Raw genomic sequence first — 13,807 nt, 5'->3', positions numbered from 1 at the left:
CCCTACGAACAGTGACGGCAACTTCGCCTGATGAACAATAACTTCGCCTGAAGAACTGTTCGGCCAGAAACGCACAGAAACGTGCCAGAAACACCAAAACGCAGATCTCGAACCATAGCATAAGAGCCTAAGGCTCTGATACCACTTGTTAGTCCCCCCGGGGCGTCGGCGATCGATACGAGATCCGCACGAGGTCTAGAAGTGCGGAATCCTCCTAGACTCGTTTATTGGTGTAAAGACGAATAACACAAACACGTACACGATCAAATACACAAACAAATACTAGAACGGGATAAACAAATCTGCAGATTCATATATAAAATAATCACGTTACATACCGTAACAAAAACAGAAAACACGACTGACCCGAGGTGAGCTCTACCTCGGGTCGTCTCACACGACTCTAGTCTCTTACTCTCTCTCAATAAACAAGCTGCTCAAACACACACTGATTTCTAGATTACTAAAACTAAACAAGACACAACTATATATAGACAAACATTCACGGGCCTGGGCTTCAGTAGGCGAAGTTGTGCTAACTTCGCCGTTGGCGAAGTTGTGATAACTTCGCCTAAGGCAGAAGTTGTTACAACTTCGCCGTTGGCGAAGTTGTTCTAACTTCGCCTAAGGCGAAGTTGTGCTAACTTCGCCTGTGGCGTTCCGCTGATCAGAATTGCATAGCGACGGTCACAAAATGCACCAACAGTCTCCCCTTTGACCGTTGCTCTCAATTCTAACAAACACGAAAGATCATCTGTTACAAAACATGCACCAACAAAATGGTGTAATTTTACATTCATGTAGTTCCTTTTGGATTTGGTGTTGGTGGCTTCTCTCCGGTTGTGAAGGTGGTTCTTTGGTGTTTGATTTTTGTTTATAAAAGTTTATAGCTCGAAAAATAAAAAGAAGATGGGATCCCCTTATGTTCAATCCCATATATATTTTACTTTTGTACAAATTTTCTTATTTAGCAATTTCAGTTTCCTAGGTTTACTAACTTTGTTTACTCTCTCTTAAACTTGAATTAAGTATTTGATAAGGATAATAATTAAATTACCTTCTTAAATAAATAAATAATAATTAATTTCAACAAGAGTGACCACAATAAAACGAACTGACACTGACCCAACTTTTACCGCGCTCCCACCACAATGCATGTGTTTAATAAAATCGAGTTACTATTAATAGATAAAGTTTTAGTTAAGAAGTCGAGTTGCATGCTGTATGTAATTGGGTCAAAACCAAAACGAACTCGAAATCCATGTAAAAAAAGCGAAAATGAGGATGATATGGCAGCATTAAGTTTTACTTGATCAGTTGACCAAATCAAGATAGATCAATTACAAAACGATCAACCTTCGCAAAGGTGATTTTGGTACCAACTAAAATCTTGTTTTTCTTATAGTACTTCTAAATGATTCTAGTTAACTATGAAAGATTTTTTTTAGACCGGTTAATCTGTTTATAAAACCTCTTCATTTTCATTCAGAGGAAATTTAGAAGAAATTTAGTACATGTAAAAACCTCTTTATCGCTCTTCACAAGTTCCGTAGATTGAAGCAGGTATTTGGATTGTATATCAAACAGCATTGTACAACGATGAAACACAACTTAAATCCAACTACCATTGCAAGCGACGTAGGTAAAATGCCACAGACTAAGCTTCCCGAGGCTGGTGGCAAAATGCGATTGGGGAATTTCTATAGGACATAACTTAATGATCGGGATTGGGTTCGCGTCGCCATTGACCGCCATCTTTAACTTTTTATACATTTTGTTGAATAAAAACCTCATAAGGTATTGTAGATTAATGATCTAACTATATACAGGAGGCCCTCTGCAACATGTAACACTGAGCCTCTTAAAATATAAACTTATACATTAACAAACATGTGTACCTAGTAAAACAAATCTCATCCATAGCAAAGCTATTATGAGGGCATATAAACGGTAGATGAGGACATACCTTCCTCTATCTCTAGAGGTCGAGAGGCTGCTCCAATAGAATCGACTTTAAAAATGTAACTGTTTAACTAAAGCAATAGATTTCAACATTATCACCATCTAACTAAACTTTCAACCACAATGACTCAAAGCATCCTTTCTCCCAATTCACAGTCGTCCTCATGTATGAATAATCAAGTTTCAAGCATTAAAAAATGCTTATTTACAAGCCAATTTGCATCTGGATATATTCAAAATACCTGTGGTCTCATGTAACTTTTAAAAACGGTTTACAAGCGAACTCATCTATAAGATAATGCTCAAAATACCCTATGCATGAGGTGCTATTGATGTTGATGCATTTGTTTTCTTCCCATATTCTCCATCTTCATCAGATGATTCTTCATCTACCGAACCCTTGCGCTGCATTTCTTTTACTTTATGGAACTCATCATAATGAGCACTTCTCTTTTCTCTAAAGCCTGCTCGCCTTCCAGTTTCAGAATCTGTTCATTATTCCACACGGGTCAAAACAGGTCACATATTTAGTACAAAAGTCAATATTTTTTATTGAGTAAATTATGGTTTTCATCCATGTGGTTTGGCCAAAATAGCTCGTTGGTTTCGATTTGACATTTTCAGTCCTAGTGGTTACATTTCTTCTCGATTAATGCCACACGCTTAACACCAACCATTTTTTTCCGTCAGGTGTCCTGACTTTAATTGACAAAAAATAAAGCCACGATGACTGAAAAAGTCAAACTGAAACTGATGGATGGCCAAACCACATGAACTAAAAGCGTAATTTACTTTTTTTGTATAATATAAATAGTAATAGCTTTTAGAATAAATGATGGGCAAATCACCTTAACAAGTAATATACTTTCTTATAGTTTCTATTTTGGCTAAAGAATTAATCACACGGATGGTCTGTATGTCCAATGGGTCAAGATTGCCAGTTTTAATACTTAGTTACTTACTAAAAGAATACGAGTTTAAGATGATAAAACAAACCTTCATCATCTTGATCCATATAATCTGCTTCATCTTCAGATGATGTCCAGAAAGAACGTCTCAAGTTGTCACTACTAGAAGATGCCACATCATTCAATGCCGACCGAATTGCTTCAGCATGCACACCAGCATCATCTCCTTCAACAAAACTAGAACCTCGTCTTGGTGACAAAGATCCTGCAAACACGGTTTACTTATATGTACTGCAAACAGTTTAAATTACTAAATGAACTTGTTAATCTGCTTCAATGCATATTAAAGTAACAAAAAAGGCAAAAGTGAATAGCAATATTAGCGAAAGTAATATATATTAATTTACCATCAACGTCAGCCATTGGATGATATGGAGTCTTCGGTTCGGTAATTTTCTGCCTTACAGGTTTATTTGCTTCAATTTCCCCTAAATTTGCCTCATCCCATTTCACACCTTTTTTACTGCTTCAAATAAACAATCATACAAAGATAAATCAACAAGGTATTAAAAAAACAAATTATGAAATTCACATGTATACAAAACAGAATATATAGATCATAAAAAGGATATCTGTAAAGGTGAATAAACTTTGAAACCTTTGTGATTTATGTAATTGCTAGTAAAAATAAATAACAAAAAAGATTACGTTTTTACCTCATGTTTCTTGCTCAACTGAAGCCTAGAAGTTGCAAGTAACCTACTTGCTGAAACAAAACAAGAAAAAAGATATTCTTCAGATTGATGTATAATGCATCTTTGTTTTTTAATGAGTTGCAAACTAAATGAGTCTAATATGCACGCGAATTCATCAAAATATGATGCAGAAACATGAAAACAAGCAGCAAAACTACCCAAAAATATACCTGCAAACAAGTTTCTTCAGCAAAACTAATATATCTTTATTTTTTTATGAGTTGCAAACTAAACGAGTCTAATATGCACGTGAATTCACCCAAATATGATGCAGAAACATGAAAACAAGCAGCAAAACTAGTATAAAAATATAACTGTAAGTAAGCTTCTTTAGCATTTCCAAAGGTAAGGTATATAAGGCCACTTGTAGTGGGCGACAAATGCCCAAAAAATGGGGCGATTTTTTGGGTGAACACCGCCCCCCAGGCGATAGGAGAGGGGAGGGGGGAGTGTTTTTTTTCGCCTGTTATTGTTTGATTAATATTATTATTATTATATTTTTATGTGTGGTGTATATATATATATATATATATATATATATTGTTCTACAACACCACTACGCCCTTAAAATAAAAATCCACCATTTGCTGACTGAACGCCACATGGCACAAAACGCCCATTTTGTAGCCCTCACCTACACATAGCCTAACAATATGCAAATCATAACAGTCAGACTCAGAATCACTAATGGCATATATTAAACCAAAAATCTCCTTATAACATTATCAAACTATGCGATACTTTTAGGCGTTTTGTATATAAAGTATAAACCCTAGAAAATCAAATCAAATCAATTCAACTGGAATAACTCATGAGATTAAACAAAAATCAATCAATTGCTGATACACGTGTCATTCAAACTACATCTATATGAATAGATTATTATTATTATTATTATAAGGCGGAAGTTTGCTTACCGGAGGATCGGGAACGGTTGCGTGGTTCAGCCGGCGGCAAGCAATCGCCGGTGATGGTTCTTATATGTTCATTTACGAGTCTACCCTCAAGGAGTCAAGTGTTAGTTACATTACTCCCTTATTTATTAATTATTATACAAGAGTGAAAATGAAATGAGTCATTAAGATTGGATCCATACAAAGTTTGAAACGAGCTGAGCCTTATCAATTGGTCTCTTTTGCTTATTATATTTGCATTTACGATTTACGATTTGACCCTCACTCTCTTATATTTGCATTTACGATTCTAACCTCGATCGGCAAGCCAGCGAAATGAAGATAGAGCTTTAGGTCCACAATTGATTAAGACCTCCAAATTAAGAAAATGAAGCATTATATATATATATATATATATAATCGTCATATTAGAAACATAAATAACTATTGGTCTACTGGTTAACCTATTTAGTTGTAGGTCCCAGGTGAGACCGGTCATTTAACAGTTTTTTTTCTTGTTTTGATTTAGACCTCTAACATCGTTAAGCCGGCCCTGTATAAATTGATACTCGATTTGATTATTCGAAAGATGCTTCTTTTTATTCGAATAACATGGGTAGACATTTTCATTTTCTTTTTCTTTTAGTAAAGGAAAATATCTATTAATTCTATTAACCTTTTAGTTTATAGAAATATAATTTATTTGAGTAATAAAATTTGATAAAAATAGTAAGAAATACTTAGAATATGTATAATTTAGAAGTACAGTTAGTTAGTGAGTGAATAAGTTGACGTTTTAAAGAAAACCCTAACGGCTAATTTTTAACAAATCACTTAAATGTGTTAAAAGTGAAATAGTTTTACAACTTTTTTTACCTGAAATATAATCTAATTAAAAATTTAGTTGTCGAGCCAAGAAGAAGTTCCATGTTAGCCGAGGAAACAGGCGAGTCTACGGTATGTGTATATTGCTTGAGGCTAGGCCCCTCAAACTTAAGCACCAACTTCCCCGGAACCAAAGTGGCTCCTAAGCTCTTAGCCCTTCGTATAATGGTAATTTACAGCAACACATGCACCAACTCCCCGAAACCAAAGTGGCTCCTAGCTCTTGACCCTCCATATAACGGTAATTAACGAGTCAACTTTTAATAAAATTTATATAGAACGATATATTCAGAATTTAAGAAAACAAGTTTGTTGTCACAATAAGATATTGAATTCGGAGATCATGAAAAGGTTACGTCATTGTAAGTTTGTAACGATGAACATTAAGAAACACGGAAGAGAATTTAAAACCGTTACCTACTTAGATTTAGCCTTTAAAAATTTAGGTTGTTAAAACATTATTAACTTATAACTAATTAAAATTTAAAGCATTTAAAAAACACCTTGTTTATATTAGAAAAGAAAATTTGGTTAAACAAGTAAAATATTAAATTGTTAATTGTAACATCTAGCTATCATCAGCATTTATCATCTCAAAATACATTTTACAAAAAACATAGTCTTATAAAAAACTCCAATACAAAAACAAACACAAAATAACCTTAAAATTAACATCCTAATTAGTCTACAAACTGCACATTTTACCTTTTACATCTCACTGATAAAACCTTGATCTCGAACACTGCCCGTTAGTCCCGTTAACAAACTTACCCGATTTCTGCAGCCCCCCGTTTCCAAGTGTCGGGAACACCGGTTCCTGCTGCTTGTTACTATATCCTGTTTGATACACATTCATAGGTGATGAAAAGTTATGTGGGCCTGCGGGATTCGCACTGCTGGAAGGTCTGTGCGGTAAATAATCATCTTCAGTAACTGGAATTGCACCTGTGAGTGTTTTTACAGCAAATTCAATACACGGGTCGGTCCAGATATCTTGTAGAGGCGCTGGTGATGGGGCGGCGGTAAAGTTTTCAACTTTATTCAAATCCGTGAATGGGATTGCACCCGTGAGTGTTTTTACAGCGAATTCGATGCACGGGTCGGTCCATAAATCGCTCATTGAAAAGTTGATCGAGGAGTCGGATTGCGGAACGGGATTGGTTATTGTAGGGTTGACCACAGGGGATTTTTGCTTCTCTAAAGTTGCTTGAATCTGATTCTTGTTACTTTCTTGATTTGATGGAGGAATAATGGGATTTTCTTGATTATGATTCATGTTGGCGTCCATGTCAGCATTTTGATTGCGGGTTTCGGTGGGCTTTTCCGGTTCGGTTTTCTTGTTATTATTTTGGGGGGTGGTGGAATTAACAGGTCTAGTCTGGGTGGGTTGGCGGCTGGTTCGAGTGTCTAATGGTGATGGTGGTGGTGAGTCGATTTTGATTCCCGATTGTCTTGTAGCACGACGAGTTTTAGGCTGTGGTGATGCGGCTAACAGTTTAGCTTGACAGGTTTTAGGCTTGGGTTTAGATGGTGGTGACGTGCCTGTTTCGGTTTCCATTACCGGAGTAGCTTGACTGGTTTTAGGCACGGGTTTAGATGGTGGTGATGTGCCTGTTTCGATTCCCACTACCGGGGTAGCTTGAGGGGTTTTGGAATCTGGCGGCAACGGTGGCAGTGAATCGATTTTGATTCCCGCTTGGCGTGTAGCTTGACGCGTTTTGGGCTCTGGTGGCGATAGTGGTGGTTCATCAACTGTCACTCCCGCTAGTCGTCTAGCTTGACGGGTTTTAGGCTCTGGTGGTAATGTTGGTGGTGCATCAACCGTCACTGCCGCTAGTTGTGTAGCTTGCCGGGTTTTAGGCTCTGGCGGCAATTGTGGAAGTGAGGGTGAGTCAACTTTGATGCCAGCTAGTCGTGTAGCTTGACGAGTTTTAGGCTCTGGCGGTGATAGTGATAGTGGCGATGATGGTGGTGGTGCATCACCACTATTACCACCCGCTAGTCGTTTTGAAGCCCGTGCAGGAGATGCAGACTTACCGGTTGGGGCCCGCTTATGGCTCAAAGTTTCACTCTTCTGTTCCTTTAATTCACTCGGTTTTTGTTTTTCGTCTATCTTCGGTTTGATAGCTAGTCTTCCTAATTCTCCGGTTTTGAGGTATCGTTGAACGTCTTTAAGGGATAAGAATATGTATCCGGTGACTGGATCCGTGTAATACTAAAATGTAGAAACATAAACAATGACAATAATATTGATAACTAAGACGGGAATATGAATTAATGATCATGTATTTGATTAAATCATGCAAAATAATTACCCGATCGACTTTTGTTCTAGAGCCTGTTTTTCTTGTTCTAACTTCCTTTGTCCACCCTGGAGGGAGTTCTTCTGCTTCATCTTTCTCAACTATAATCTAAAACATTACAAGATTACAACTTTATTACAGAATAATTAAGCATATATTTGAGGAACCGAACAGCTCAATATAAAGCTTCAATTTGATGAACAAAAGCTACTGAACATAAACCCAAATGTTATCATTTGGGGTTTTCTAGCAGACTATTAAAGATTTTAAATTGATAACAGATATTCAACTATAACAGCAAAAACCCTAATTAAAACCAAGAACCAACATTCTCGGAACCGAACCACTCAATCAAAACCCTCCATTTAATCCACAACCACCACTAAACATAAACCCTAATTTCACCAACAAAATTTAGGGTATTAAAGATCTTAAATTGATAACAGATATCCATCTATAACAACAACAAAAAACCCTAATTAAAACCAAGAACCACCACTAAACACAAACCCTAATTTCACCAACAAAATTTGGGGGATTTCAGCATACAACTAAAGATCTCAAATTGATAACAAGATCAAACTCATAAACCCTAGATAAACACACCTTATCTTTGTTCTGGGCATCACGAGCACTAAACTCGTCCGGTGACTTCACTGGGGACATTTCGCAAACACCTGGTGTGCACTCTAAAAACCCACCAAAGATTGAGCCTGTAGTTGTAAGTTAAGACTTGAGCAATTGAAAATTAGGTTAGGAAACAAGATTAGACCTGAAAAAGTGAAACCCAGAGCGTGAAGAAGATGACAGTCACACTCAGTGTGTGATATCGTGTCTTTATTTGACAAGAATATTAATATTATTAATGTTTCTTGTGTTAATGGGATAAATAAAACAATAATAGTATTAATAATAATAATAATGTTACGATGGATTCAAAGATGGGTTTTAATGGTCGTCTGTGTTTCATTCAATGAACTGTAAAATGTTTTCCAGAATATGTGAAAATCTTTTGGAATATTTCTACATATAGTTAAAAAAAAAACAAGTCAAAAGCATAAGATTATAAATTAATGGTGTTAAATGGGAAAAATTTTTAAATGTGTCAGTGTTTGTGTAGAAAGAGATTCTAATTTTATTGTTTCAAATTCGAATTTTCATATTTGTCTATGTGATATTCTGTTGACGTCGTTGTGTTAGAAATTCTAGTCGAGGTGTTGTGATCCTATCGTATCACGTCACGTGGCCGAAACACGTAGTCCCTGGCATGTTTTGAGACGTATGCGTAGTTCCGGGCATGTTTCGAAACGTAACGTGACATTCCAGATTTGTTTCAAAACATGCCAGGGATGACCCATTACGTTTCAAAACATGCATGGATGACGTGTTTAGGCCACGTGGCATGTATGATTGGATCAAAAACACGTCGACGAGTTTGTGTTGGACAAAGATAGAATTTGAATTTTGGAGGGACAAAAATGGAATCTCTCTCTAAAAAGGAGACATTTTGGGAATTATCCCGTTAAATTGTTTGTTTCTCTAAATAAGCGGGTCAAGCTGGTGTGAACCTAAAAATCTGATCAAAATTAAACATGACATGAACCCAAAAATTGTGTCAGAGGGACAAGTTTATGCGGGTTGACACAAATAGGAGTGCAAATGAGCCGAGTCGAGTCCGATTCATTTTAAGCTCTATTTATAAAGCCTGATAATAGCTTTTGAATTGTTATTAAAGTTTGAGTGGGTTTAATAAATGAGCATATTTTTAGGCTTAAGCGCGGGCTCAGCTTGATTCAAGTTTTTAACGAGTTGATTTTGATTAGCTCATGAACATTTGATTAGCTTACACTTCTAAACACGAACATGACTTGTTTAACCCAAAATTTTGATTTTTTTACATGTTAATGGTCTAAAGTGACAAATTTAGTAAAGATAATAGAAAAATTCATAAAGTAATCACAATTGAACTATGAAACTTTATGCTATTTTATTTTTTAATTTTTATATTTGGTCATTAAATACTCAATTAGATTAAACTATGATATAAAACACAAATGATAAAGGTAAGTAAGCAATCAAACAGGTCAATCGATGAAGGTCAATCGATGAACTCATTAGTTGACCCAAATACGACTTGTTTAGCTAGACGTATTCACATGTTCAACTCAAAGCTGACCCGAACCCATTTTAACTTTTTAATTTTTTAACTAAACTCAAACCCATAAATTCCATCTTATTACGTGCTAGAAATTAGCACCCTAAATAACATATAGTTGACTTTTTTGCCTAGCACACCAGTAGTCCCAGCCATAAATAAAGTCAACTACATCTAGATGCTCACCGGTTTGACCCATTTAAATTCAAAAGTTGACTTTTTGGTTAGAACCGGCTTAGAGCTTAGACTATGTGTTGTTGTGGGGCTTCGTTGGTCTCTGATTCATCCTCTAATATTACGCCAAATTGTGTTGACTGGACGCTGACTATGCTTTAGTTAAGCCCCTGCTCGCGGGCCATAAATAATCAAACCTTCACCTTTTCTCCCATCGCTAGCGCTAGTCTTAGAACCGGGAAGTGGGTCCTAGCCATATCTAGTCTAGGCTCATAAGCAAGCACCCACATCCATGATCCATTGACGAAAAAACATATATACTAATGGAAATAAGTACTCTATTTCAATCTCAAATCTACAAAAAAGTATCTTACAAAAAGAATATAAAATAATTCTACATATAAATACAAGAACATTTAGCATAAAGTAATTAATTGTGAAGCGGGTTCGGTCCACTTGGCACGAGCCGGTCTGATGCGCTATACATCTCATAGTTCTTAAACTCGGGCTTGGTGTTAAAGTTCTCTGAAATGTAGATACGAAACTGGCTCGTATTCTTTCTTCGTTTTCTTCTTTCGTTGAATGATTCACGAGTTTCCTGCCACTCGATATATGAACTATAGATACAAGAAGGATTATAAGAATATAAAGCAAACCCGAAACTTTAAACTTCATGTATGTAGACTGATAAAAAAAAAGATGAACAAAAAGCCGAAGATTCAAGAAAATTGAATATGGTTTTAGGCTGGTGAAGAAAAAGAAGTCTATTTATAGATAAATTATTCTGTATAAGTTGACATGAATTATTAGTTTTTTAAAAGTTGACATTATTATTTTATAAATCATGATCAGTTCATGGTATACATAGTTTTATTGAACTAACTACTATATAAAAATAAAATATTATTTTCGAACTTTAGCATGCCATTTGGTAAGCAATAAGCAATAAGTATGCATACAATCCAATAATTATAGAAAGAAACTCGAGTATTAGGACACTGAGATGCGATTTTCGTGTAAGATTTCACAGTTTTAACTGTCTTTTTAACTTATTGCTATGAACGTTTTCTTAGCCGCGTTAAGATGCATGAATCCAAACAAGTCTGTACCTTTCTGTAATAGTTCCAATCTAGAAGTAAAGCCGGCTGCTTGATGTCATACTGCAGGCAGCTTGATGTCATATTGCAGGCTGCAACTATTTTAGATGGTGAGTCATGCTAAGCTAAGATGGCAAATAAAATAATACAAGTGTTTGTTTAATAAGATTGAGAATTATTGGCAGTTGACTTTAAAGTCAACATAGTCATCTGTCATCTTAGTATCACCAGCTCCATACCGATGATGAAGCTGCAATTCATGTTCTTTTTTCTCTCTAAACTATCAAAATCAAACAAATGAAAAATAGGAAAAAAAAGTTTCTTTTTATATGCTTTATTTCATCAGAATTTTCGGTTATATCTTAGTTGACTTTGACTTCAAAAGTCAAATTTCTGAGTTTCATGACCGATTTCACTCAGATTTTGATGTCCTTGATAATTTTTGGCAAATTATGTTAGAGTGGAAACAATAAGATAACAAATTTCCTTTAATACTCATTTGATATAATGTTTTATACATCAACTTTTGCAAAAAACAAAAAAGACAAATCAAAACTTTGACACAATGCTAAATCTGTATTCTACTACAAGAATGGATATTTGGTCAAAAATCCCATCAATTATGAAGTGGATTTGGTCCACCAGGTACAAGTTGTTCAGTTTCATACAGTCGACCGCCACTATTCCTTCGATATTGCTTGAAACGATACGAGAAGGGGGGGGGGGGGGGTTCCTCCTTGTGACCACCCTCCGGCGTGAGAATCAGACTAGATTGCTCTGAATATAAGTGTATATAGAGAGAAATAGCTAGAGAAGATAAGATGATGATACCGTTCCAAGGTGTTGGAGTATTTATAGCCGAAGGTAGGTTTCCAAGCAGGTACGACCAGCTGTATAATATTCCTTTTCCACCAACTACGGGCTATGTTCGTGCCACGATGGGAGTTGGTGGGTAGGCAGCGGCTGATAGTGACCTTTTGTACTGGAGCGTGCTGCTCCTCTTACTATTGTCGGTGAGCTGTCACCCTGTGATTGGTTCATGGGTTGCTTTTGCCAGATCTTGTCTATTTGTCCATACATTGGTAGGTATAGTACAAAAGATCTTCTAGAAGCGTACGGACTGGCTCTTTTGGGCGGGAATATTCCCGCCCTGCTCATTCCTTCTTTAGGTGACATTACTGAAGTATAAGAGTTAGTGCCTTATGCGCGTAGCCTTACTGTTAGTGCGGGTAGCCCTCCTTCTTGGCTTGTATCTGCAGCTGCGGCAACAGGCAGGGTACTTTACCAAGGGAGGCTTTCCTGCGGGAACAGCTGGCTTACTGCGTGTAAGGTCTTCATCTCTCTGAGCATGGTGGGTCCTGCGGATCCAGTTGGTCTTTGCGCAGACGTCCCTCTTCAAGGTGAGTCTTGCGGGTCCAACATGGCTTTGCTGGGACCTACCTCTTCAAGTCCCCCCAGTCCATTGTTCTTCTCATGAATTGTTAATGAGGGGAACTTTTGGACTTTAAGCAAGGGGTTTTGAAAAGGGTTTTTCGTTTTTTAAGGTTTTCCGTGGGGATTCTTCCCGCAGTTTTCCTAATGTCACTTGCAGAAATTCCCGACTTTTCTGCCTGATCTTTGGATATGATGCGGGTAGGTGTGTAACCTCCTCGCAAGTCGGGAGCATTGAGTTTCACTTGTGTAGATTCTCCACGAGGTTTTGTTGTTTGACATAGTGATCAGTTATGTTAAACAACCAATTCCACCTTGAAGCTTCGAACAATCTAGTTCTCAACGTTCCCGCCATGCGGGGGTGCTATTTCTCTTTCCGCAAGCATGGCCCATAAGATCCTTCTTGGTTTCAATTCCCTGCAGGTGCTAAGTATGTGAAGGGTTTCGCCTTGACACTGTACTCGCACTTGTCTTACGGTTTCTTGTTTTCCAAGGTAAGGGGGTATATTCACTCTTATTTTTGAATCTTTTTGAATCTTTTTGGAATTCGGAGAGTTGGTGAAAGGATAAGGACAGTCCAAACGGTTGAAGGGACGTTGGCGTCTTCTGACGGTTTCAGGACGTGCATGAAGTTATGACGACGTGACAACATGTGGTCAATCAGAACGCTATTTCAGGCGCGTGGGCGCGAGTTTCATGTCACGCGCCATTCTGACACCTGTTGCCAGCTTGCTTTATCCACACGTGTCGCCGTTTCATTGCACCTGCGCTCTCTCTCTCCTCCGCATTAAATTCATCGCATTCATTGCGATGAGTATATAAGGGGGGAGAGGGTGTATCTCATCCCATACCTTCACTTCACTCTTTTTTTTCCTTTTAAGCGATTTCCGGCGAATACTCATCTTTTCCGGCGAGCATTCTCCTGAAACCGCTTTCTTTAACATTTTAAAAAATGTCTTCTTCTACTCATGATCCTGAGGTTAACGTCGAGGAGTTTGACGTTTACCTCGAGAACCCGACGTCTACGTCCGATAAGGACGATAAGAGTACTGCTGGCGAGTGCCAGTGTACTCTTTCTGTCGATGTATACCATTACATCGTCAAGAAGTTCATGCTAGAGCCGTATGAGCCAGAGTTTCCGGAGCCCAACCAGACCGTATACGACGCCCCTAAGGGCAAGATAGGGGTCTACGCTTCGTTCTTCCTATATTAACGAAGTTCGTGTACCGTGTTCTGGAGAAACA

General features: G+C 37.4%; 2 protein-coding genes across 4 annotated transcripts; both read right to left on the bottom strand.

The window, feature by feature from the left end:
- Positions 1-2,100: 2,100 nt before the first annotated feature.
- Positions 2,101-4,579, bottom strand: LOC143626577 (protein phosphatase inhibitor 2-like). Of its 3 annotated transcripts, none has more exons than XM_077096637.1 (4): positions 4,543-4,579; positions 3,278-3,393; positions 2,959-3,135; positions 2,101-2,450 (listed from the first exon to the last, which is right to left on the bottom strand). In XM_077096637.1, the coding sequence occupies exons 2-4, from the start codon at positions 3,291-3,293 to the stop codon at positions 2,275-2,277; spliced, it is 369 nt and encodes a 122-aa protein (XP_076952752.1). In that variant the 5' UTR covers positions 3,294-3,393; positions 4,543-4,579; the 3' UTR covers positions 2,101-2,274. The 3 variants fall into 3 exon arrangements, with proteins under 3 accessions (XP_076952752.1, XP_076952745.1, XP_076952747.1); XM_077096630.1 differs by lacking the exon at positions 4,543-4,579 and adding an exon at positions 3,587-3,630 and having other exon boundaries at positions 3,278-3,396; XM_077096632.1 differs by lacking the exon at positions 4,543-4,579 and adding an exon at positions 3,587-3,630.
- Positions 4,580-6,048: 1,469 nt separating this feature from the next.
- On the bottom strand, positions 6,049-8,593 carry LOC143628103 (uncharacterized). Its single transcript, XM_077097775.1, has 3 exons — positions 8,313-8,593; positions 7,719-7,814; positions 6,049-7,618 (listed from the first exon to the last, which is right to left on the bottom strand). The coding sequence occupies exons 1-3, from the start codon at positions 8,370-8,372 to the stop codon at positions 6,119-6,121; spliced, it is 1,656 nt and encodes a 551-aa protein (XP_076953890.1). The 5' UTR covers positions 8,373-8,593; the 3' UTR covers positions 6,049-6,118.
- Positions 8,594-13,807: the final 5,214 nt, after the last annotated feature.

The sequence above is a fragment of the Bidens hawaiensis genome, unplaced genomic scaffold, assembly GCF_021521415.1.
Source record: "Bidens hawaiensis isolate Kalapana, Puna unplaced genomic scaffold, B.hawaiensis_p1.1 tig00000458_1, whole genome shotgun sequence".
NCBI classification, from domain to species: Eukaryota; Viridiplantae; Streptophyta; class Magnoliopsida; order Asterales; family Asteraceae; genus Bidens; species Bidens hawaiensis.
The sequence above is the reverse complement of the archived record's forward strand: the minus strand, read 5'-3'. Positions and strand labels throughout refer to the sequence as shown.